The sequence below is a fragment of the Colias philodice genome, chromosome 1 (assembly GCF_061535455.1).
Source record: "Colias philodice isolate Cphi_HAF_F1 chromosome 1, ilColPhil1 Martin Lab GWU primary, whole genome shotgun sequence".
Lineage (NCBI taxonomy): Eukaryota > Metazoa > Arthropoda > Insecta > Lepidoptera > Pieridae > Colias > Colias philodice.
The window spans coordinates 15,595,591-15,621,653 of record NC_143086.1 but is presented as its reverse complement, the minus strand read 5'-3'; the positions used below and the strand labels follow the sequence as shown (position 1 = coordinate 15,621,653).

General features: G+C 32.3%; 1 protein-coding gene across 1 annotated transcript in view; it reads right to left on the bottom strand.

Moving 5' to 3' along the window:
- The window catches only part of LOC149491527 (proton-coupled amino acid transporter-like protein acs), a 35,224-nt gene extending 10,083 nt beyond the window's left edge, over positions 1-25,141 (bottom strand). The window contains exons 1-2 of the mRNA XM_089697888.1: positions 25,007-25,141; positions 4,364-4,428 (exon numbers count right to left, since the gene is read on the bottom strand). Coding sequence (XP_089554014.1) covers positions 4,364-4,428 — 65 coding nt within the window. The 5' untranslated portion in view covers positions 25,007-25,141. The remainder of the gene's footprint in view (positions 1-4,363; positions 4,429-25,006) is intronic.
- Positions 25,142-26,063: the final 922 nt, after the last annotated feature.

The window sequence follows — 26,063 nt, the reverse complement described above, 5'->3', positions numbered from 1 at the left end:
AATTTTACTCTCTTGCTACTTTTCTTGAAAATACAGCATCTATCGTTGTACCGAAACGCGTTGTTGAATGAAGTCGAGAAGTATTCATAGATAAATCAAATTTTTCTTCTAAAAAATCAATTAACGGCTGAGATTCCTGAGAGCGAAAATTAACATTAAAATCTCCAGTTAGAATCATCGGTAATTCATGATAATTACTATTTAAAAGTCGAGAACCTTCAATTGTGAAGTGAAGTAATTGCTGATGAATAAATTTTATGATATTTGTCAGGCTAGTATTTGTAGAAATATAAATAACAACGATAATCACAGGTTGGTCATTCGTATTAACACATCGAACCAAGGCGATGTCACCAATTTGTGAAACCTCATCGGAAATTTGTGATAATATAGTTGGTGAAATATTTTGAATTGGTGTTACATTGTTCAGTGTATCTGTAGATGAATGATATACAGCTACTCCACCAGCAGTTGAGTTGGGTCGTTTGTATTGGGTAACGCAATAAAAATTTTCAATAAGAATTTGTTCGTCATTTTTCATCCAAGTTTCGGAAAATAACAGCAATGTGGACCTTTTTAATACTTTATCATTCAGATCAGAAACATGAGCACGTAAACTTTGGCAGTTGAAGGAAAATAGTGTAATATTACTCTCATTTACAAGGTTATATAATTCTTCCTGTTGTGTTATTAGGCGAGAATTTGAAAGTCTTTCAAATTCACACTGTAAATCAACTATTCCCCCTGGACGCTTTCTTCCATGATAAAATTTGTTGTCATCGGTGTTTGAGACAATGAACAATCCATTTATATCAGTTACTCGTGATAATGCTACATATAACAGCTGCTGACTGTGACTTTTATTGTATTCATAAACGATTTGATCAAAAGTACCACCTTGAGACTTATGTATTGTAAGCGCACAAGCAGATACTAATGGAAAGTGATTTCTCTTTGCAAATATTGTCTTATTTCTATTCATTGGTACAGATGACGATCTTCGTAAAATTGGGACTGCTGTTCTACTAATGTTTAGAGTTTGAATATGATGGGCAGCTTTTTTCCTAATTTTCTCTCCTATCTTACCAGGAAACTCAAGCCATAAGCGTATGATGTTATCACTGTCATCACGTTCAATATACACTAACTTTCCAACACAACCGTTGGCTAAGCCATCAGATACATCAATATTGGTTGTAATAATGTAAAATTTGTTAAGAACTAATATGATTTCATAAGGCGATCCTCCTGTATCAATAACTGACATTTTATGAAATTGTTGGCGTACATATGCTTCTTGTTCAACTGAATGACAACCTATATACATATCTGTTGTTATGGATACTACTTTGTCTTCAGCAATATTTAAAATAGATTGATTATAATCCGCAACATGTTTATTTTTAGAGATTTCAAAAAATTTTGCAATTTAAAATAATGTTTTTAAAACTGTTGAATTTTTCATTCACTTTGCTATTCACAATTGATCCGTTTGAAAATTTGAAAATAAATAATCCTAATTGATGATGATATTTGCCACTAGCTGGCGTATAAGTCAAGAAGCGTGTAGTATATGACATATACTTACAACCAATCAGAATTATTATTTTTAAATGGCGGAAACTATAGTAAGCGTTACTTCCGTCAGAAAAAAAATCTGAGTTACTCCCTAGTCGCGCCTAAAGAAGTTTTACTTCAATAAAAAACACAATCAAAATCAGGATTATCTTTATTTCTGACATTGTAAATACATGGGAACTTTCATTATGCTCTTCTTCATTTTCACTTTCCCTACTGCCATCACCTGTGTAAATCATTTCATCGATTAATTCAATTCACCTTTAAAAACAAAACGAAGAAGGGTATGTAATAGCAGCTCTATATAATTCCACACAGAGAGAACACATTTTTGACTGACAGGCTACCGTCTCCTATAGACCGGGAGATACTGACACAAAATTTCGAGTCATTTGTAACAGGATGGCGGTTCTACAGGGGTCTTAGTACGCAATGACAAAAAGAAAAACGATGGTGTGAACGCTGGTACCGTCGGCTTAGTCGCGTGGGCGTTAGTCGAACTCGTCGGAAAAATAGCGAAGTCAAACGATTTGTAACACAAAAAATTTAGAATTTACCGATAGCCCATAAAAAAGAAGTAGGCGGTAGTGTCATGCCATACTTTTCCGGTGTGACTTACAGCCCGCCATACCGACGCGAATGTGTTGATTTAAAAAAAACAATTCAACCATTTGTACCAGGCTAACTTTTGCACAGGTAACCATCGTCGTGCAGCCATTTACGAAAATCGCCATGCCATACTTTTCGGACGATTCCAAATGGTCGCCATACCGCCGAAAATCTGCAAATTTTTTTTTTGTAAAAATTGTAACAGACAAATGACTCGAAATTTTGTGTCAGTATCTCCCGGTCTACTACCACCCGATTTGTTTTTGATTGTGTATGACCGTGAATTGACCTCTATTTGGATGCGATGGGGGAAGCGCGCCTGCGGTACGCCTGCGGTACGCCCGCGGCGCAACCGTGGCGTGCCGCCTCGTCGCCTTTCCAAAATTCTTTCATACAAAATGTATAATAGCCCAGTCATATTAGGGGTTTCACCTCGGAATGAAAGATAATAAGCTGGAAATTGGTAAAAACCTTTGTTTTGGTACCCTAAATATTGTCTCAAAAGTCACAAATGCTATCGTGTCCGCGTCTTAAGATATTGAAGGTCAAAGGTCACAAAAAACGATTTTTCGCGAATATCTCGGTTCCTATTGCTTAAATGATATTTTCACCTATTATGAAAGTTGTAGAGTATAAAATTCTCTACAACTTTTGTCTAAACTTTTTTTTTATACGATCAACCGTTTTTGAAGTAGAGCGCGAAGAGTGCGCAGCGTACAGTCATATATGAGCTAATGCAGGGTCAAGCGTGAGTTACGGTTATCAGTACGTTGTATAAAGTCAATTATTGACAAAAAAATTATAATTATTAAGCAATTATTCAATTATAGTATATTATTAATTCTGGATTATCTATTTTAGTTATATTTTAAAATAAAACGACATTATATATGTTTCCTTTAAAACGTGTAAATTTTTAAATACTTATATAACTGGAAATACTTGTCCCTACCCTATGATCATTTCTATTTATAGCCGATTTAAAAAAAGAAAAAAAAGTGTTACTAGAGCATTGGAGAAAATTACCAATTTGGATAAACTGGTGGAAGTATTTCAACAAGAAAACTGCCCCGTACAAACTTTATTTTAAAATGGAGTGCGCATCTTTTTGGCATTATATAATGCTCCAGAATCTGAGGACAACCTTGATTATTTCCGCTACACGCAATTCATCAAATTAACAAAACTAAATAAACCTTTACAATTGTCAACACTTCCACCAATACGTAGCAGCCCGTCAACATATCAATCTCATAATATTATAAATGCGAAAGTAACTCTGTCTGTCTGTCTGTTACTCAATCACGCCTAAACTACTGAACCAATTTACATGAAATTTGGTATGGAGATATTTTGATACCCGAGAAAGGACATAGGCTACTTTTTATTGCGAAATATGTACCACGGGCGAAGCCGGGGCGGCCCGCTAGTGAAAAATAAAGATATATCTAAAATATATTTCCTTACTGTCTTTTTATTTTAAAATATAACTAAAATAGATAATCCAGAATTAATAATATACTATAGTTGAATAATTAAATATAATAATTAAGAATAAGTACAGAAATAATGGGCATTGCTCAATAATTATAATTTTTTTAATTATAACCGTAACTCACGCTTGACCCTGCATTAGCTCATATATGACTGTACGCTGCGCACTCTTCGCGCTCTACCGCAAAAACGGTTGATCGTATAAAAAAAAAGTTTAGACAAAAGTTGTAGAGAATTTTATACTCTCCAACTTTCATAAAAGGTGAAAATATCATTTAAGCAATAAGAACCGAGATATTCGCGAAAAATCGTTTTTTGTGACCTTTGACCTTCAATATCTTAAGACGCGGACACGATAGCATTTGTGACTTTTGAGACAATATTTAGGGTACCAAAACAAAGGTTTTTACCAATTTCCAGCTTATTATCTTTCATTCCGAGGTTGACCCCTTTTTTTACCTAATTTCACTGGGCTATAAGAAGGACGTGGTGCAAAACAGATTCAAGAGGTGCGCTTATGGCACGCACGCGCCCGCGCCGCTTGTGTTTGACCCGCGCCTTAATCTCAAAGCTTTTTTCATGCAATTACCTAAATAATCAATATTATTTTTATGGAAGAATGATTGTATTACAATAAATTATTTTTTACTATAAGCATTAGGAAGTAAGCAACTATGCCTACCTGTCTCCAAGAGACACCGCGCTGCCGCTGATGTGGCTCACCTTCACTTTTTCCGTCGACTTCATCTGAAAAAACGTAAACTTCCGGTAAATAAAAGTGGGGCATATCCATGTTTTATCCGCTATTGATTTTGTACGCATGAAATATTGCGTTGAAATATTTGCGATTCGAGTGATCATGCGAGAAATGTTAAGAATTAAGATAATTTATCTTTATACAATTAAACTATCTTTCCGCCCGCGGCTTCGCCCGCGTTTTCAAAGAAAAACCCGCATAGTTCCCGTTCCCGTAGGATTTCCGGAATAACGCCTATCCTATGTGTTCTATCCTATCCTATCCTATCCAAGTTGTGGGCTAAATTTCATTGTAATCGGTTCAGTATTATTTGCGTGAAAGAGTAACAAACATACACTCATGCACATACATCCATCCTCACACTTACTTTCGCATTTATAATATTAGTAGAATATATACATTATAAATAGGAATATTTTATCGAGCTCCTGACCTACCAAGGTGCATCATACATTAAGATTCTTTTATTATTTCTCTCAATATCGTTGATCGAAGATTTCAATGCTTAATGCAGCTTTGCTCTTTAAGCAGACGGTTAGATTAAGATTGACTGTCTGATGTCTTTATAGTTCGCAAGAGCTGCCACCTGCGGTGTTCCCGAACAACTACGACATTGGGGCCTTCAAGAAAAAAGCTTATTTGTCCATAAAAGGCCGGCAAAGAATACATAGAATACACTAGAAGTGTTACAGGTGTTTATGGGCGGTGGTGACCACTTAACATCAGGTGGCCCATCTGCTCCTTTGCTTGCTCTGACATAAAAAAAATAGTACCTATAGCATTATACTCGTAGCACAGAATACCTAATAGTAGCTAACGCTAATAACAGTATCTACGGTAATACCAACATTTTCATGTTACAAAATATCACTGCAACGTTTTATCTTTAAAAAATAATCGCGGTAAAGCAGCATTCGCGTGTCATGCATTCGTAATTGCATTCGAGCGTAAGATTTATGTTGATAAGAAGTAAGTACATGCGCAGGACGAATCTCCACGGCCCTGTGATATGATGAGTGGTCATTTCCTCCATTTAAACACATTACCGCTCACAATGACTACAATGGGTGATTTGCATTACCCACGTTTTTATTATGTCTTCGATTTTTTAGTCTGCGCTCTATAGGTCCGAAATGCGACTGTGATTGACCGCTTAATCGATAAATATATTGCTGTTGGTCTGGAGTCTGTACCTTCTATTTGTTTTTTAACTAAATCAAAGCATGTGATCAGTTTGTTGTGTTATTGATTTGAAAAACATGCCATTCGAAAAATAATGTCTATTGCAATATCTACTGCCACAATAAAATACATTGTTTACTTTGTATTGAAATATTCGAATGAATTACAGATTTGGACACTTCACAAAGAACTCTATGATAATGTATGAGTGTAAAAATAGTACAAGTAAGTAAAATCAATGAAATAACAAACGGACTAGATGATGAAACTTCTGCATAATAACGGTACATATCAGGGTCATTAAAAATTTAAAATAACACTATCTAGCTACATTTAGACGATATTTTTCTGAGATATTATAATAATATAGTAATATATTATAGTATATCTAAATAATATGTAGTAATTAATAATATCAAATCTTTTTTATTTTTTACTTTTCTGTTTTTGAAGTCGGTTGTTTTTAACGCAGTTATTTTTATTTTATACTTTTTAGTGTAATTTTCAACACGATTCAAACGAGCCCAATCTCGATAAAATTGAGTCAATATATTACTGAGTTAATCCTATGGCCACCTTCCGATTCCATCATCAAATCAGCTCTATGTCAGGAAAATGTTTCATCGCTATCCAATTTACATACTTATACAAAATTTCAGCTCAATCAGTTACCGGGAAGTGAATCAAAGTTACTTGCTACATTTCAACTAAGTCATCGAGTACATACAAAAATGCTCATAAAATAAAAACTACTAGGCCTATCCGAATAAAATTTTTATGGGACCAATTCGCACTATCCCGCATCGAACAAAAAAAGAATCACGTAAATCGGTTAAGAAACCTAGGAGTAATCACTGTACATACATAAAAAAAAATAAAAAATGTATGCGTGTACTAGAGTACACACGTAAGAAGTGAAACTTCTTTATGACCTTAAAAATTTCACGAGTATGGCGTAACGCAAAAATGTCTCGCGTACGGCGTAACGCAAAAATGTCACGCGTACGGCGTAACGCAAAAATGTTACACCAAATTTTTGTCCAACCCCGATAAAGAAGTTTCACTTCAAATATACCGGCCGAATTGATAACCTCCTCGTTTTTTTGGAAGTCGGTTAAAAACTACGCTATTATCCATGTTGCCATGTCATACGATACCGGTAATTGCAATTAAATGACTAACATTAGTACTGTAATTTTATTTTATAGCTAGTTAAAGTGTTGAGAATATTTTCCCGCGCATTACCAACTAAATGTAGGCCGCATGTCAACTTTTTTTTTATTCAGGTAATATTATAAAATAAGCATTTTGTGTTTTAAGGTTGGTGTTAAACCTACTTATTTTTTTTAAGTCTACGTTCATTACAATTAAGATAACACTAAAAAATAGTATCATTGTTTGTGTATATTCACATTTCACATAGGTAGGTATTTTTTTCGAAAAACGAGGAAACGGAAAACTCTTTATTCTATAAAATCTTTGTTTTCGTTGTCAGTGTAGAAGACTTATTGAAATTTAGTACTTAGTTATTTCAATTCCAATCACAGCGTTAAAATAAACAAAGTCAGAAACGAAACAATGTCGTAATTTCATATGTGACGAATTGATTACCTTTGAAATGTAGAAAAGATAATAATATCTACCATTGAATAAAAAGTTCTAGAGTGCGTGAGTTAGTAACGTAAGATGTTTTTTCGGAAACATGTCAAGAGTCCCTAGGTAATAAACATACTAAAACCCCGGGACACTGGGAGGAGCCCCGGAGTGGGGGGAGGGGGGAAATGGGACCATTTTTTCATTTTTCGCTTAAATCTAAAAAACGGTACATGTTAGAGAAAAACTTTCAAGGAAAAGTTGAAAGGCCATAAAATTATCTACAAGTTGTACCTAGATCATTTTTTCCTATATCCTACCGTTTCTGAGTTATACGCAGTAAAAAATGATTTTCGCTCAAACAATTTCCCCATACTACACATCAATCGATCAAAAAATATTTCTTTCTTCCAAAAAAACTCAAATATGCAACTTGTGACCGGTACTGATAGATTGCTCATAATAAGGTCTATAATTGGTAAAATAAACACATTCCTCCATGGAAGCCTTTAGGAGGAATCGATTGTCAAAATATTATATTAGGGTAGTTTGAGTCACTGAACTTGATCTTTTTATTTTTTTCTTCCAAAAAACTCAAAAGTGCAACTTGTGACCGGTACAGATAGATTGCTCATAATTAGGTCTATCATTGATAAAAATACCAGATTCCACGTCGGAGGCGTTTACGGGGAATTGAATTTTGATTAGGGTAGTTACTGAACTTGATCTTTTTATTTTTTTCTTCCAAAAAACTCAAAAGTGCAACTTGTGACCGGTACTGATAGATTACTCTTAATTAGGTCTATAAATAGTAAAATAAACACATTCCTCCATGGAAGCCTTTAGGAGGAATCGATTGTTAAAATATTATATTAGGGTAGTTTGAGTTACTGAACTTGATCTTTTTATTTTTTTCTTCCAAAAAACTCAAAAGTGCAACTTGTGACCAGTACTGATAGATTGCTCTTAATTAGGTCTATAATTGGTAAAATAAACACATTCCTCCATGGAAGCCTTTAGGAGGAATCGATTGTCAAAATATTATATTAGGGCAGTTTGAGTTACTGAACTTGATCTTTTTATTTTTTTCTTCCAAAAAACTCAAAAGTGCAACTTGTGACCATTACAGATAGATTGCTCATAATTAGGTCTATCATTGATAAAAATACTAGATTCCACCACGGAGGCGTTTACGGGGAATTGAATTTTATTAGGGTAGTTACGATACTTGAACTTTTTATTTTTTTTCTTCCAAAAAACTCAAAAGTGCAACTTGTGACCGGTACCGATAGATTGCTCATAATTAGGTCTATCATTGATAAAAAAAACCAGATTCCACCATGGAGGCGTTTACGGGGAATTGAATTTTATTAGTGTAGTTAGTTAAAAAGTTCAAGTATCGTAACTACCCTAATAAAATTCAATACCTCCTAAACGCCTCCATGGTGGAATCTGGTTTTTTTATCAATGATAGACCTAATTATGAGCAATCTATCGGTGTCTGTCACAAGTTGCACATTTGAGTTTTTTCGAAGAAAAAAAATAAAAAGTTCAAGTATCGTAACTACCCTAATAAAATTCAATTCCCCGTAAACGCCTCCGTGGTGGAATCTAGTATTTTTATCAATGATAGACCTAATTATGAGCAATCTATCTGTACCGGTCATAAGTTGCACTTTTGAGTTTTTTGGAAGAAAAAAATAAAAAGATTAAGTTCAGTAACTCAAACTACCCTAATATAATATTTTGACAATCGATTCCTCCTATAGGCTTCCATGGAGGAATGTGTTTATTTTACCAATTATAGACCTAATTATGAGCAATCTATCAGTACCGGTCACAAGTTGCACGTTTGAGTTTTTTGGAAGAAAGAAATATTTTTTGATCGATTGATGTGTAGTATGGGGAAATTGTTTGAGCCAAAATCATTTTTTACTGCGTATAACTCAGAAACGGTAGGATATAGGAAAAAATGATTGAGGTACAACTTGTAGATAATTTTATGGCCTTTCAACTTTTCCTTGAAAGTTTTTCTCTAACATGTACCGTTTTTTAGATTTAAGCGAAAAACGAAAAAATGGACCCATTTCCCCCCTCCTCCCACTCCGGGGCTCCTCCTAGTGTCCCGGGGTTTTAGTATGTTTATTACCTAGGGACTCTTGACATGTTTCCGAAGAAACATCTTACGTTACTAACTCACGCACTCTAGACCCCCCTTGGAGGGACTCATTCAATGGACCTGTTTGCTTTCAATGTAGTTATAAGAAGCATTAAACTTTTTTTTGAAGTGAAACTTCTTTATCGGGGTTGGTAAAAAATTTAGTGTAACATTTTTCCGTTACGCGTGACATTTTTCCGTTACGCGCCATCTGTAAAGTTGCTTAAAGTAAATTATTTTTTGAAAATAAGGTCATAAAGAAGTTTCACTTCTTACGTGTGTACACTAGTACACGCACACATATTTTATTATTAGTATCATAACTAAGTGTTTTTTAACGTAGCGTTTGGCGACCTTTTGGATATAACTGTAAAATTTTGGAATTTGGCAATATCGTCACGTAGTCAAACGTGTTTTTAACTTTTATTTTCTAATTTATTCCTATTTGCAATTTTATTTCCTTAGGTATAAAATTCAAAACCATATTATGTTTATAGAAATAATTTTGCGATGTAAATATCTTGTTCTATAAGGTAAAAACTTATATGTCACCACTTAGATCCTTGTAATGGTACAATTAATAAGAGGTTAAGGTCGGGAAACCCCTGCTATGGAAATTTATTCAATGTTCAAAATTAAATCTTGATAAAAATATATAACTAACTAACTACCTAGTTATTATTTTAAAGATATAATTAATTTAATTTTTTTCTACACGAAAAACGTGAATGTAAATTTGCTAAAATATCAAGGAACATTTTAAAAACAAATCCGTATTAAGTATAGGAAAACTACAGATTTTTTTATTTAATTTTAATTAAGTATGTGCATAACTAATACTTTAAGCACATTTAAAGCACGTTTAACAAAAATGACGTAACCGAAACCGAAGCAAAATTAATACATATGTATAAGGATGAAGTTAGAAAATATGTTATAGATAATGTTATGGAAGTAGCTAGGTCCTTACAATCAAAACACATAACAACAGGTACACAATTTTAAAATTTGATGAGAATCGGTCCAGCCGTTTTGGAGGAGTATGGTAACTAACATTGTGACACGAATTTTATATTAATGTATATTATTAATCAGATAAAAAAAATATATTATATTTAGGTACATACAATATTATATTATGATTGGTATAGTCGTTTAGGTTGTGGAAAATCATGATTATTTTTTTACGATTCGTTGGCAAGAATTTGTGATATGCACTCAATCGAATTTTATTATATACGCTCTGCTAACATGGAGGCTGTTTTGGAATGTCGATAAGCATTATTATATAACTTAGTAAGAAAGATTTTATTTAATTTCTTAAATATTACGACATTGGGGCCTTCAAGAAAAGAGCGTACCTACTTATTATTAAAAGGCCGGCAAAACGGCAAAACACTATAACACTACAGAGTTTATGGGGGGTGGTCACCACTTAACATCAGGTGGCCCACTTGCCCCTTTGCTTGCTCTAACATAAAAAGAGAAAAATATTATTTGTGATTTATTTAACAAAAAAATCTTAGGATTTTCCAACTCCCATTTTTACAGTAGCTGATATGAACTATAATAATATTATCTATATTATACACAAAAAGTTCTCATATAAACTACATTAAATTTAATTCATTTTACTCTTTATACAACGAAATAACCTTTTTAATTTAATGTTGTTACTTTTTATTAATTTAGTATTTTTAATGTGTAAAAACGTGATAAACACCTGTATCCTGTATTTATTATGTACATGATGAGATTGTTGACATAAAGCCTTGAAAAGTTAGTTATATGCGTGATTGTTAGAGGAAAATAGAAATTAAATGGTGTATTATATGACATGAAGTGATCGTACGCAGATCACGTATCATTTTATTTTATTGATCATTGTTTAGGATTTAGATCCTCTAACGCGTGGCTTCATTCTAAACATCGATACAATAAACATAACATTAAAAAATTGCATGGAAAGTTTTCTTCTATAATTATGAAAGAGGTGCTTTTTTTTTTTTTTTTGTGTGGTGTCTCTCAATGTTAGCCAGAAGGGCTTCTACATTTTAACGCGGACGCGGGGGTGAACTGAAGGTTCACCCTGGTAGCGACATGCACAAGGGCGTCCCCCCTTGACGGGGACCACGAACCTCGGCTTGAGCTGTCGCTTGAGTGGAGGAGGCCAGAAGGGCCCTAATCGGACGGGGAAAGAGGTGCAAACAGTTTATTTGAACTGTATAAACAGGTACAAAACAATATCATGTCTTCAGTAATTACAATTGTCGTAAAAAGCTGTAAAAAGTTTTTGCTTCTCGTACCTTTTATGCAATCGACTATTATTACTATACGTAGATTACGTAGGTATGTAGGTATATGTAGGTAGGGTCAACCGGGGCAAATGCAACTATGGGGCTATGGCAACTAGTTATCATAACTAATTTATTAGAGTTGTTGTAATAAATCGCCACCTATGATTCAATAACTCAACGACTAATAAATCTTACAAGTAATAGATGGTGCCCCTACGATGAAAACTATTTGATTGATAGGCCATTGTGTCAAACCGCTATTTTGAAGTTGGTGTGCGTAAAAACAGGTGTCGAGTTTTGCAGACAAAAAAATTGTTTAGGAGTGATTTTTTGCAGGTGTTTTTGATTGGACACGATTATCACAAGCCGTTAAGCTTATTTCATTTATATTTTTAGTGCGTTAGTTGACTCTATTTTGTGTTATTGATGCAGTTACAATTGCCTCATGAAAATTTCACTGTGGGGTTATTGCAACTGTGAGGTTAGTTACAATAGCCCCTTATATTTTTGTATGAAACTAAAAACACTAGTGATGTGACAGTGTCGATATTTTTATTATGTATCCTTCTTGGTAGTCAAAATATACTTTCTTTATGATTAATTAAAGAAGAACCATCGATTATTTCTTCGATATTATACCCAGAGACGGGTTCATAAGTAAAATTCAAATTAGATAAAGCGTGGTTAAAGAATATAAGTAACTAAAAACGATAGGTAGGATAGTTCTGTGATTGTTCAAGTAATTTTTAGTAAACGGTTGATTAACTTATAAACGTATTTTGTTTGGTTTACGTTTTTAACAATATTTAACACAAAGAATATTATTTGTTCTGACCAAAAACTAAAATTGACTTAGTAGGTAGTACACTGTTATTTTTTTTTGTTGCGATTTAAAGTGGTAAATCAAAGTAGGTACATGAGTTTTTCCTCTAAATAATGCGGCGCCATCTACGATCGCAACGTTATTGTATTGATAACGTTATTGTATATATATATAGAATAATAAAAATATATCGATGAATAAGTTTTTTGCATTCCCCACACTAATTCTCTAACAAATAGTTGCATTTGCCCCACAATCAGAAAAATAAGATTTTGCCTGAAAACTCGTCCTTGCTACACGGTAATCCAGTTCAAAATCCTATGAATAACATGAAATCTCATAAATATATTCTATATTCGTTGTTTTATATGAAATAGAAGAAGAGCTATGGCAGTTAGTTGCATTTACCCCCGACTAGGGGTTAATGTAACTTTTTCTACCAATTTTAGGAAATATTCTCACTACCAGTTATTTATAAGACTACTGTATTGCTTGATTAGTTTAAAATAATCTTGAATAAATACAAAAATCACTAAATGGGTCAAATAAATGACCAAATATAAAAGGAGATAACTGCAACCGATCAAACTTGAAACTTGTTATTTTTTAGTTGCATTTGCCCCGGTTGACCCTATACAAAATAATTTTAATTCCTTATCATATCTTAAAATAGTAAAATATATGTTATAAAATCTCAGTAAAAGATAAAAGATGTGGTAATTCAGACTTCACAGATTATATACCTATATACGACATGAGATAAGATTATCTATAATATTAAGAGCATTAAGAAAAATCAACTTTAATAATATTATAATCTTAACGCATAACCACTTTTAATCAATTTAAACCGGTCTTAAGGGCTTGGTCTAGTAGTGCAAACAAATGCATCCTGTCATCCTATATGTAAATAATACAAATGTACTATGGGAAAGTTGCTCCACTTAATTTTTAAAAATTAAATCATTCGTATGCATAATTTAATATTCGTAATAAGTACCAGACATGACAATTTGAAACAATTTTCGTGAAAATTACACCAGGTGATTTTTTTTAATCAGTACACAAAATTTGCGAATACGTTCTATTGATATCTTCAAATGCATAACTCTATACATTTTTTTCGACCTAAGTTTCTTAGTGAAAGTTGTTCAGTTTAACTAATAAAACGGATAAACAAATTTTGTATAAAATAAAAAAAAATGTAATGTTAACACGTCCGCTCGCATCAAAATTCATAAATTACATATATGCATCGCGCGGAACGCCGTCCTTATATAGGAGTCGAGGAGGCGTGGTGTCGTGCGGCCCGCGTGTGCCGCAAACGGTTCAAGCCAAATCCGACTTTTGGCGCTACAGGTTACATCGCTGAATCCACTGCGGGTAACGCAACGTGTGTTCGCGGTTCTACAGAACAACGTCTATGGATAAAACTGAAAAATTAAGATTTATTTTTTTTCTTCGTATTTTTCCAGGATAAAAAGTATTCCATTTTATGCCCAGGATAATACGGTATAATTATACCAAGTTTCATTGAAATCGAACCATTAGTTTTCACGTGATGCCTTCACATACAGACAGACAGACAGACAAAAATTTTTTTAATCACATATTTGTGTTTGGTATCGATCCAGTAACACTGCTATTTATTTTTTAAATACATATTTTCAAAGTACAGAATTGACCCTTCTACGAATTTATTATATTATGTATAATATATATATTTATATGGATAAACCTAATAAATGTTTTGCTAGCATTCTGATGCTTTATCGGTTGCACTGGATTTTTCTTTTCTTTTTTCAATCAATCAATTCTGACAGTAGGCAATTTATGTAAAATCTTGATAATGGTCCATCATTTTATTTTTTTTGCCTAAACTTATATATTCTATTTTTAACGAATGATTCACTCCAGTCCAAACAGCAAATAAGCAGACTTCTGCTTCTGCAACGTTTAGTTGTCCCTGAATTTGGAAAAATAGTCATGATTCTTATCTATGACAAAAATGTGATTTTTTTGCATTGTATTTCAAATATTAAATTTTTTATTTTTAACCGCATCTTCCGCATTCATCTCTTTTGCCGGAATTAGACATTTAACTTCTACTAGTCCCATTTTCCCTTCTTGATATGGGAGTGTATAAAGTAAATTTTTCTCGTTATACTTTTAAAAAGTTATTATTGTCATTTTGCTCATTAGGTAAAGTAATTTCGATATCAGTTTTAAGTTTTTTGATACCTGCAATAATAACGTCATAATCGCCTGCACATACTTATCGATTACACCCTGTATACAATCCACCATCCACATTCATAATGTTTTCCTGTCCTCCTCTCCTTTACGCTGTTCACCGATACATTTTAAATGAGTAAATCTGCTACCACTGAAGGATGTTTCATTGTGATCAGCAAATTTTCACCACTGTTGTCGATTATTTGTTTTTCATTTTTAATCAGCAATTGGGAATCATCAGTTTTGTTTTTTGCAGATTGGTGATGTACCCTAACAATACGTCGAAAAGGGAAAGCATCAACGAATTATCGTTTTTGTCCTCTTTTTTTATTCTTCGCGTCTCTGTTAAACTCAAAACTCAAACTCAAACATTTATTTATTCAATTAGACTTCTTCTAGAAGCACTTTTGAAACGTCATTAGGTACATATTTTTAACATTTACCACCGATTCGGAAAGCAGTATCTACGGAGAAGAATCGGCAAGAAACTCCATAGTTGCTCTTTTTACTTGTTACTTGTGTTTGTTTAGTTCAACACCCATTGAATTTTCTATGTTATTGCGATCTTCCATTACATCTGAGTTTTTATGATGTGATGATAATCCATTCGTTTTAATATTGGTACTTAGAGTTGGTGGACTAAACTAGAAATGGTGGACTAAATTTGTCAGCGCGTCTGTAAGATCAAAATATAAAACCAACATCCTGTATTTAAGTTACAAAATTAATAATCAAACAACATGCCGCTACGTTTAAAATGACTAGAAGAAAAAAAAAACACCTCGACATATTTGGAATTTTGGAGTAAACAAATCATTTTCCCCGTATGTCCCAAGTTCAAGTTCTCAATATAATTAAATATATTTCGTATTTCTCAAACGAAAAATAAACATTTTTGGAACTTCAAAAAAAATATATATTATAAGAAAATTTATGAGCTTACTTTAGTTTAAAAGAAACATTCATCCCTTTACTGAAACCCCGTAAAATAAAGAAATTGTTGCCAATCACCTTTGTAATGTATTTGGTTTCATTAACTTTATGTTCGAAGATAATTTTTTTTCTAGTAAGTACATAGTTACACGCATATTTTTTTCGTTTATTTTCCATATCGAAATCAAATGTTTAAAAATACGAATATTTGCACAAAACTAAGATAAAAATAATCAATTAACAAAAATATTAAATTTAATGAAGTAGAGCAACTTTCACTTCGGTATGAAGGAAAATCGAGCGTAGAGCACACGTCAGAACGCTCCGGCCCAAGGAGCGCGACTAAAGAAATTCGCTATGATTTTTCCTAATTATTTTAAATATTTTTTTAATATTTAAAGAATTATCAAAATTCAAAAAAAAATTTTTTAAAGGATTAATACTCATTGGTCTTCAACCAACTCGAATAAATTAATGGAAACAATAACTTTTAGCAGTATTTATCAATAGATTTTGTACGGCAAAAAATGGGAAATTTAATGAATTTATAACGTTCTAATTAGGAAAATCATAAGTTTTTCGGCAATTGTATTCAGCAGTTTTTAATAACGACTATATAAGGATAATAATGTGCTGATCAGATTGTGTAAATTGTAATCGGTTGCAACGTAGTGAGTGCACAAACTTAGCTCGAAATGTCTTTGGGGGAAAGAGACTTATCTTGAAGGCCTGATTAAGGTAACATAAAGTAACTTTACAAATGTGAAAAAATTCACGCGCATTGCGTATATAACACTAATTGATAAACAAGAAAAAAAAATTCAGTTTATCATTTCATTAGCCGGGAAAAAATTGTCAAATAACTTGTTGAAAACGCAATTTTGCTAGACTGCAGCCTTAATTCAAATAAACGTGATTGAAAAAAGAATATATTTTTATTCAGTTGTTTTTTACACTTATTTTCCGAGTGAAATGAAATAGCCGCGTACTGACTGAGCGAGCAGCCTCGTGAGGCAGTCGCGTGAGGCAAATCCTCGGTCGGTCAAGACGAGCCTCGCCCGAGGCAAACCCACGCGCTGCCTCGCCCGGGCCTGCCGCGGCCATAGCCAAACATTGTCGCTCGCTCAGTCAGTAAGCGGCTAATAAATCAACAAATGTGTGAATCTGTGTAAATGAAATACAGCAGGCTGTATCCCGTTGACATTGGTATTAGCGTGATAATATAGCCTTCCTCGATAAATGGGTTAGCTAACACCGATTTTTTTAATCGGACCAGTAAGTAGTTCCTGTCATTAGCGCGTTCAAACAAACAAACTGTTCAGCTTTATAATATAGAAGATATCAGTGAATAAATGTTTATTACATTGTTTACTAATTACAGAGAACATAGAAATAAACGTGTTTTCACCGTTTTAAATCAGAAAGTCTCATGCCATATTCAAAAGATAAGTACATACTTTGATTTCATTGAGATCAAATTCAAATACCATTGTACGACACGTTGTGCTATCGACACTCGACAAATATGTCAAGCGTTTTGTTGATACTCTGAAGAAAAATAGCTATAGAGAAAATAGTTGGAACAATAACATGCACAGGAATAAAATGTGTTAGAAGTTAGGTACATTTAGGTCATAAACATTTATAATCTCATCTCTGAAGTAAAATAATGCGACCTTCATCTTATCACTATTAGAATTAGGTATCTACAAGGTTAAACTTTTAAACCTTTGAAAAATATGTAAGAGCATTTTCCGCCCGACAAAAATGGATATAGATTTAACTAGCTCATAGACGGCACCGGGTTTATTGAGAAGATGTATCAATAACTCATGTAGAGTCAACAATGTCATCACAATTGGCGCAATAGTAAAATTGCGGTAGAAAAATACGGTTATTATATGGACATGAGTATATTCTGCAGGTCTACTACAATGGCTTCGTCAGCTAGGCAGGAAGTATTGCAGTATGAATGAATTAGTGTGCGCTACCATATAGCTGTTTGTTTGTTTGTTTGATATAGCGGTTATTATAGTGACAAATTATAGGACAAAATATCTGACATAAATAATTATATGCTGAAATTGGCTCAAATGCAGTGTTTCATAGTTTTAACTGGAAAAAGTGTACTTCTTCGAGATCCTATCCATAATGATTGTCCTTTAAGCCGGCTACTCCCTACCTGCCGCAGAGGCAATATAGGAACAATCTCGGTTGCACGGCGTTCGGAGCAATTGCACGCCTCATAAGCGAAGCGTTGAGGTGGGTACTACTGTCACTTCGCGCAAAACATCTGATTTTTCAAACTTAAAATGTCTTTATGTATCATACATTGCACTTGTAAGATAATACATACACACACATATTAAGAAAAAACACTATTTTTAACGTTCATGATATTTTTGATGTCATTTTTGTTATTTAAACTAGTTAAAAAACAGTTTAAAAAAGTTCTGTCTTGGACGTCCGTGTGTCTGTATGTGCGGATCCTTTTTCTTGTTAACACGATAGCGACCGAAATACCTACTTTACTAATCGAGTCTTTTTTTTTCTCTTACGCTTGAGTATGCTCAGGAATAGAACCCTTTCATTTTTCAGGGTCTGATTCGATGTGGTTTAATTGTTATTAAATAAACAAAAATAATAATTAATAAATATTTACTAAAAAAAAATTATGAGGCGTGCACTTTTGGATTTTCCAAATTATATTTTAGTTTTTCTCTAAATTGCCCCTTCAAGCCTATACACATCACAATTATCGAGGCAATTTAGGGTCCAATTCCAATATTAGGCTTTACTTAAATTACTTAAATTCTCCCCATACAACCTTCAACCGGTTGTCTGGAAGAAATAGCTATTTGTATATATTTTATCGAGAGCAATAAAACATCGTAGGAATTTCTGTGCCTATTGAATAATGAATACGAAAACAATACCCCTAAGTTGAGACACGAGACTTTAATTTTAAAGACGTATCAAAAATATCAACTTTAAAAAATCTTGGTGTAAGTTTTTTGATTAAAATTATTTTTAACGGCGACATCTTAGTGAGCAGCTGGTGAAGTACGAAGGTGAAGTATGAAGGTGAAATTGTATACGGATATTTAGTGAATGAGTTTTTAATTTATTTTGTGTTTAATACATTTATATATTATTTAGGACGTATACTTTCATCCCGGTACCATCGAAGCTGAATCCGGCTACGTCACAAAATCCGTATTTTATTATTGTAAACTATCTTATTGTTTCATTAACTACAATGAGGAGAGCGTGTAGATTGTGTACAACAAAATAATTAAATTTTTATGTTTATAAAATATATGATATTAAGTATGTCAATTTAGTTAAGTTAGAACATAAAAATTAAAAATATTACTATAACTAGAATACAGCATTATGTATTCTGTGTTATTAGCAAGCACATGAAATACTTGAAGTGGCTTAAAAAACTTGAACGTCTATTAAAGAGTTCTACATCATTGCCCTACCTATGTCAAATTATTAATCAATGTGTTACAATAAATATGGCTAGAAATAAGCAATACTTTGTAGGTAAATATAGGGTATCTACATAATTATACGTAGGTATACTCAGTTCAATAATAGGTAGGTAGTTTGTTGTTCCAGCGGTTCTTCTGTTGTTTAAGCTGTTAATTTGTACTGGACAACGTATAATTATTGTCTGTAACAGTTTTCTAAGAATGTGTCGGTGCAGTTAAAAGAACTATATTTAGTTCATATTTAGTCATATTAAACGCATAAGGCACAGTTTTATCTGAATTTTTAAAAGGTCGTTTTAAAAAAGGCGACTTTTGTGGTATCAAATTAAAAAATAATAACTTTTTCACGAGGGCATTCTGTATTCTTTCTCCACGTTGCAGAAGATAATAAATAGAATATCTCACTTTTAAACAGTCACCTAATTAAGAGGAAGAAGGATGCAGACCTAGTAAAAGTCGGAAAAAACCAGATGCAGTAAAAGTCGAGCTAGGAAGATAGTAAAAAACTAAATGCAACGTCACATTATTACGTCTGCCTAATAAATAATATGTAAACAAATATGATTTGATGTCATTGGTACAAACATTTCACAAGTGGTTAGCCTTCAAACTCGACAGTGTTCTTGCTCGCAGAGCGTTGAGATTCCACTACAATACTGACCTTATCTTAAGGACGGTCTCTGCATACAATTTTTGATAATATGACTATAGTACTATGACCCCCGTTTAGAGGACATACTTTTTGAGTATCCTATGCATACTGCACGCATCACTCGTTAAAGGAATACCTATCAAAATCGACAATGAAAGCTCTAGGGTTAATCGACATTAAGCTACCGTTATTTTGGCTATCAGAAAAGCAGAGATTAGTATGATTTTTATAAAGATTTGGATGTTATCAATTGTAACGATAAAATTAAAAGGTATACATTTTCGATATTTGTAAATTCTTTCAGCAGTTGCAAACTATATTATTCGTGAGTATCTACATAAAGTTTTTTGTTTGTTACTATAACGAGTCATCCAGGCGGAAACTCGAGGTTATAAGTTGGTATTTTATTATTAAGCAAAATCTCAAAATATTTAAAACGGGAAAAATTATACATACATAAAGATTCCAAGTGAAACAATAATCCTTGTGTAATGTGTGTACCTGGCCTACCTGCAACTATATCGTTTTCCTGTTTTTAAGCGTAATACCTAAATAAAACTCATGGCTCACACAGTCCATCATAAAAATAAAATATCTATCTAACACTATTTATTTAAAATAATATACATTTTAAATGAGTTATTTTATCGCAATTTATTTAATTCGACATTTAATGTTAGAAACTTTGAATGAGTTTAAGGTATTTTATAAACCAAGGATTTAGCTGTGGGTTCTATAGTTATATGATTTATAATTATAACTGATAATAATTAATGAATATTTCACAATGTAGCATAGCATCAATCTAAATTAAGTAAATCTCTTAGAAAGATCGTATTTTGACCTAGGTACTATGATAAATATTATCGGCTGATATTATGATGAGAAAAATGTAAGCACTTTGGCAATTAACATTAACATAGGAAAAAAACAAACCGTAATGACGTGCAATATTACTTTTAATATGTAATTACTGTAGGTAGGTTCCTATATGGTATCAATACATATGGAATATTTTGTGAACCTTTTTTAACTTTCGGGAGTTCGACTGCCTTTATTGAGATTTTGTTTTGATGAATTTAATTCGATCAAATCATAGTTTTAAGAAAGCAAGTACAAATTTATTAACGCCGATTTAATTTCGTTTCACTTATAACATTTGAAAATAGGTTCAGTACATGAATGTATTGAATGGGGCAATAACGGACTGTAATTTTTTAATTTTTATAAGGTTTCTATTAATCCAATTATCCAAGCATTAAGTATATCCAGATATAATTTCATTTCCGTACCTCATAATTATAGACTGGGGTAGAAGCCTTTAAAAATAATGAAAAGATAAAAAAAATCGCAGTCGGATGAAACTCATTAGAAAAGGAGGGGAATATGATAAAAATGTAAGGAAAAATAAATTACGGTCAATCCGAGTTCGGGAAGTGGGAGGGGGGAGCTTTTAAGAGAAAAAAATGGTCTCTCTCGATTTCCGACAAAACTACAAGTCCTACGGAAAAAAATTCAATCGCAAAGTTGTAGGTAATAAAAGGATCTATAACTTTTGTATTCACAATTTTTTCACATAACCTCAAAATTTAGGTGAAAAATTCAAAAAACCAAGTTTTTGGTTTTTTATTTTTATCTACTTCAAAATTTATTGTTTTTCTACGAAATTTGGTGAAAACTTACTTTATTATGTCCCAAATACACTGTAATTTATTTGATTGAAAATATTTATTTTTTCGCCTTATTTTGAATTAATACCAAAAAAACAACCTAATTTTCAATAGAAAAGTCACCCGTCAAAATATCAGCTTTTTTCAAAAACTTGGGGTGCCTTTTATTCATTGAAATCTCTACTTTTATATGGTGTAAAAAAAAATAAACACCACCATAGTAAATGTTCTCAGGAAATGCATACAAACAGTGTGATAATGAGCTTTTACTAAATCAGGCACACTTCTCGAACTCTATATCTTCTCTTGTATCGGCTTTTCGGTAATATTCTAAAAGAAAAATAATTATCTGTTCGAAGTTTAATATTTTACAGCATATTCAAAAGCAAAATGATGTCGATATAAACATTTCAGGTAGTTCGAGAAGTGAGCTTGATTTAGTAAAAGCTAATTTTCACACTGTTTGTATGCATTTCCTGAGAACATTTACTATGGTGGTGTTTATTTTTTTTACACCATATGAAAGTAGAGATTTCAATGAATAAAAGGCACCCCAAGTTTTTGAAAAAAGCTGATATTTTGACGGGTGACTTTTCGATTGAAAATTAGGTTGTTTTTTTGGTATTAATTCAAAATAAGGCGAAAAAATAAATATTTTCAATCAAATAAATTACAGTGTATTTGGGACATAATAAAATGAGTTTCCACCAAATTTCGTAGAAAAACAATAAATTTTGAAGTAGATAAAAATAAAAAACCAAAAACTTGGTTTTTTGAATTTTTCACCTAAATTTTGAGGTTATGTGAAAAAATTGTGAATACAAAAGTTATAGATCCTTTTATTACCTACAACTTTGCGATTGAACTTTATTCCGTAGGACTTGTAGTTTTGTCGGAAATCGAGAGAGACCATTTTTTTCTCTTAAAAGCTCCCCCCTCCCACTTCCCGAACTCGGATTGACCGTAATTTATTTTTCCTTACATTTTTATCATATTCCCCTCCTTTTCTAATGAGTTTCATCCGACTGCGATTTTTTTTTTGTTTCAAAAATTATCTACTCTAGTCTATTATGACAATATTCTAATACCAAATCATTTGGTATATTCATGACAATATTCTATTTTCCAAATGACTCCTCCCCTTGTGTTTTTAGAGTGTATTTCTAGGTATAATATCTACATATCGTCAGTTACGTGCTTTTTTTTATTCTAAATGGGGACAGGGGAAGCCGGAAGCTTGACCACAATCTCGCCTGATGGAAAGCTAAGATGCGGTCTAAGAATGTACGCGCTTCCCTAGTGTACCTACTAGGGTTCATTCTTCGCTTCGTATTACAATGTATATTTTACTATACTTAAAAAAATATAATTGCAATTGCAGTGAACCCAGGTGGGTAACATTATCTCATGATAAGGTCAAGTTTAAATCACCATACAGTTTAATTATCTAAGCATAGTAAAGTAGATCTTACATTTCATTATTATACGGAACTAATAGGTGCATAAAAAAAACTTTGGTGTTTAAATTTTCTAAAAATAGGATTAACTTTTCAAATATCTATATCGATTACGATTTTATGACACCGCATACACCCGCATAGTTTGTATTTTACGTGTTCATTCAATGCTTTCATTGTTCTTTGTATCTACTTGTCAATGAGTGTGACAAAATAAATAGATCTTCGGTGAATACAAACTACAATGTAGGTACCTACCTACATGAAAAGTTAAAACGGATATGTTGTATAAGAACGACAAGGAACACAAGTACCGTTCAATAGGAAAATTTATGTAATTGTTTATTAACTGTAAGTGAGGTGTTATAACTCCCCTTGTGGGAGGTTTTCGAGAGCGTTTCTATGCGGCGCACTTGATTTGACACTTGTGAAGGTAGCATGGGTGTCGTACACCCAATTGTAGTCGATTAAGTATGTAATATAGGTGATAATATGATAATCACAATAGGCCTATTAGCCTCAATACACGGTTTCAGTAGTTGTTGAAAACTATTATCAATGTCATAAAATTTCAATGAAATGGGTCGATGTCTATTTTTGTGGAAGATCTAAAGTGTACAAATATAAATTACATGATGGTTTTTGTATGAAATACGATTAGCGACATCGCTCTTATATTATTATCTCATAAGATGAAAGTTGATTATTGATAATATCGCATTTTGGATTTTTAAGATTGATTCATTCAACCTTTGGTGTAGGTACATATACCTACTAAAAATATTAACTTTATGAAGCATATAAGAAGCGTCAAACTAGAAGCTAGAATATAATATTTTCAGTAGTTTTTAAATGATAGTTATTTTAAATAAATAAAATGAATACTTATAATATTTTTATAAAAATCGCAATGGCTCTGTTGCATATTTAGAAAAAATATAACATTCTATCTGCTCCTTTTATCGCAGACCACAGTTGACAAGAAAATTGCTATCCATTTTTCTTCCAAAAAAAAAGACTCACTTCTACACGATTCCATCTATCCTAAATCCATCCGAATTTGTCGAGCTGTTGATGCTTGAAATTGGAATAAACATATAATAAATTTTATCTATTAAATTAAGATAAGTACAAGCTACACGTTGCTAGTCGCTAACTTATTTTTAATTCCGGAAATGACAAGATTTACAACGCAGCTTTATTATGAGCAAAAAATAATTGCGCTAACTACCGTAAAATTATTTAGGATTCAGGTAAATCACAAATATTCCATACTAGCTTTCCGCCCGCGGCTTCGCCCGCTTTTTCAAGAAAAACCCGTTCCCGTAGGATTTCCGGGATAAAACCTATCCTATGTCCTTTCTCGGGTATCAAAATATCTCTTTACCAAATTTCATGCAAATTGGTTCAGTAGTTAAGGCGTGATTGAGTAACAGACAGACAGACAGAGTTACTTTCGCATTTATAATATTAGTATGGATAGTTAACTTCTTAATTAAACTCTATGTTCTTTAAATTATCTCTATCCATAGTAGAGACTGTTTATTTTAATTTCCTCTATTTCTGAAAATTATCTCTACTTTCATACTAAAGTAGAGATTTTTATTTTATTTTTGATTTCTTAAACAAACTATATTTCTGTCTTTTCTTTCTATTATAATTATCTCTACTAAGTAGTACCTATAGTCGGTAGGAGTAAAAGTAAAACATTTTTTATTTTACTTTCTTATTTAAACTCTATTTTCTTGAAATAAAAATTGAAATGTTTTCTTTCCTAGAAATTACTGATAAAACATATAAGAATTAAATTATATAAAATAAATTCAACGAATTCTAAAATAAATACATTCTAATGAATGTAGTAACATAAAATTAAAATTATTTGATAAAGTGACCATAAATTAACATAAATTGCTTGAACAACCTACATATTTAAAAAAAATATTAAAACACGTATTAAAACTTATCTTCTAACAATCCACAAAATTACGCACTATCACTAATACAAATATTTTGCAATACGCCAACAAAATCGCATAGCAGAAAAGTTACGAATGAATCTACTTACAGTTACGTGTTCTCTCGCATGCGTTTGCGCAATACTCGACTCGCCAGCGTTCAATCGCTAACTAACTTGATATAGTGACTTGATATTCCGCGACACAATGCAAATCTGCTGTATCTTAATTCTCAAGCAACTGCCGCTCGGTAAACCACCAAGGATTTTATTAATGGTATTATTTCAATTTTCTATGCATTTTATGCGTGCGTGTGTTTACAAATTTATACTAAAATGGAAGGAATTGTTTAATAAAAAATTGTAGAGCAGTTTGTGTTTCAGTATTAATTATATATGCGATTTTGGAATGTGTAATGTGTATGTTATATAACGCTAATTATTAAGCTTATTTCATAGAAGCATTGCGAGCATAATATAAATTAAAAAGAAATTAACAATATATAACCTATCGTAGGTAGAGCGCCTAAAAACTTGTGATTTTTTATATAAAAAATCATTTTATCGATTTTGGCCGGGTTATATAAATTTCATTTTTAAGTATTCTCGTGTGTCGTTTATATAATCAATACATAGTTTTAGCGACTTTCTCAGGTTGCATCGAAAAAAATAAAAATAATAAAATTTAAATCGCAGTGCGATACGAGTGATATTGCGATTATTTAAAGGGCGGCGATGATCACCCCAACATAGAGACAGAGTCCCCTGCTCTTTTTGGTTTTGGTATAAATACTTACATTAAGTTTATTATTTATCAAGGCGTTAGTGTGGAGCATATTCTTCTATATATATTCCAGTTTCAGGATCTTCATTCAGACGACCGTGACGTCATACACACCCACACCTTCACATTTGTAGTAATAGGGATGGTAAAAACAATTTTAAATTGAACACAATTAAAAATAACACCCAATTTATTTTTTCGGTTTTATAGCGAATCATCGAACATGTACAAAACAAACTAATTGTAACAATATTATAATTAAATATTTTTTTAACAGAAAACGAACAGACTTATTATTTGAATTCATATTATAATATCTATGCAACCATACTGCAACTGCCGTACATTGAAAAATTATAGAACATTTCCTAGTTTTTCGAGTAC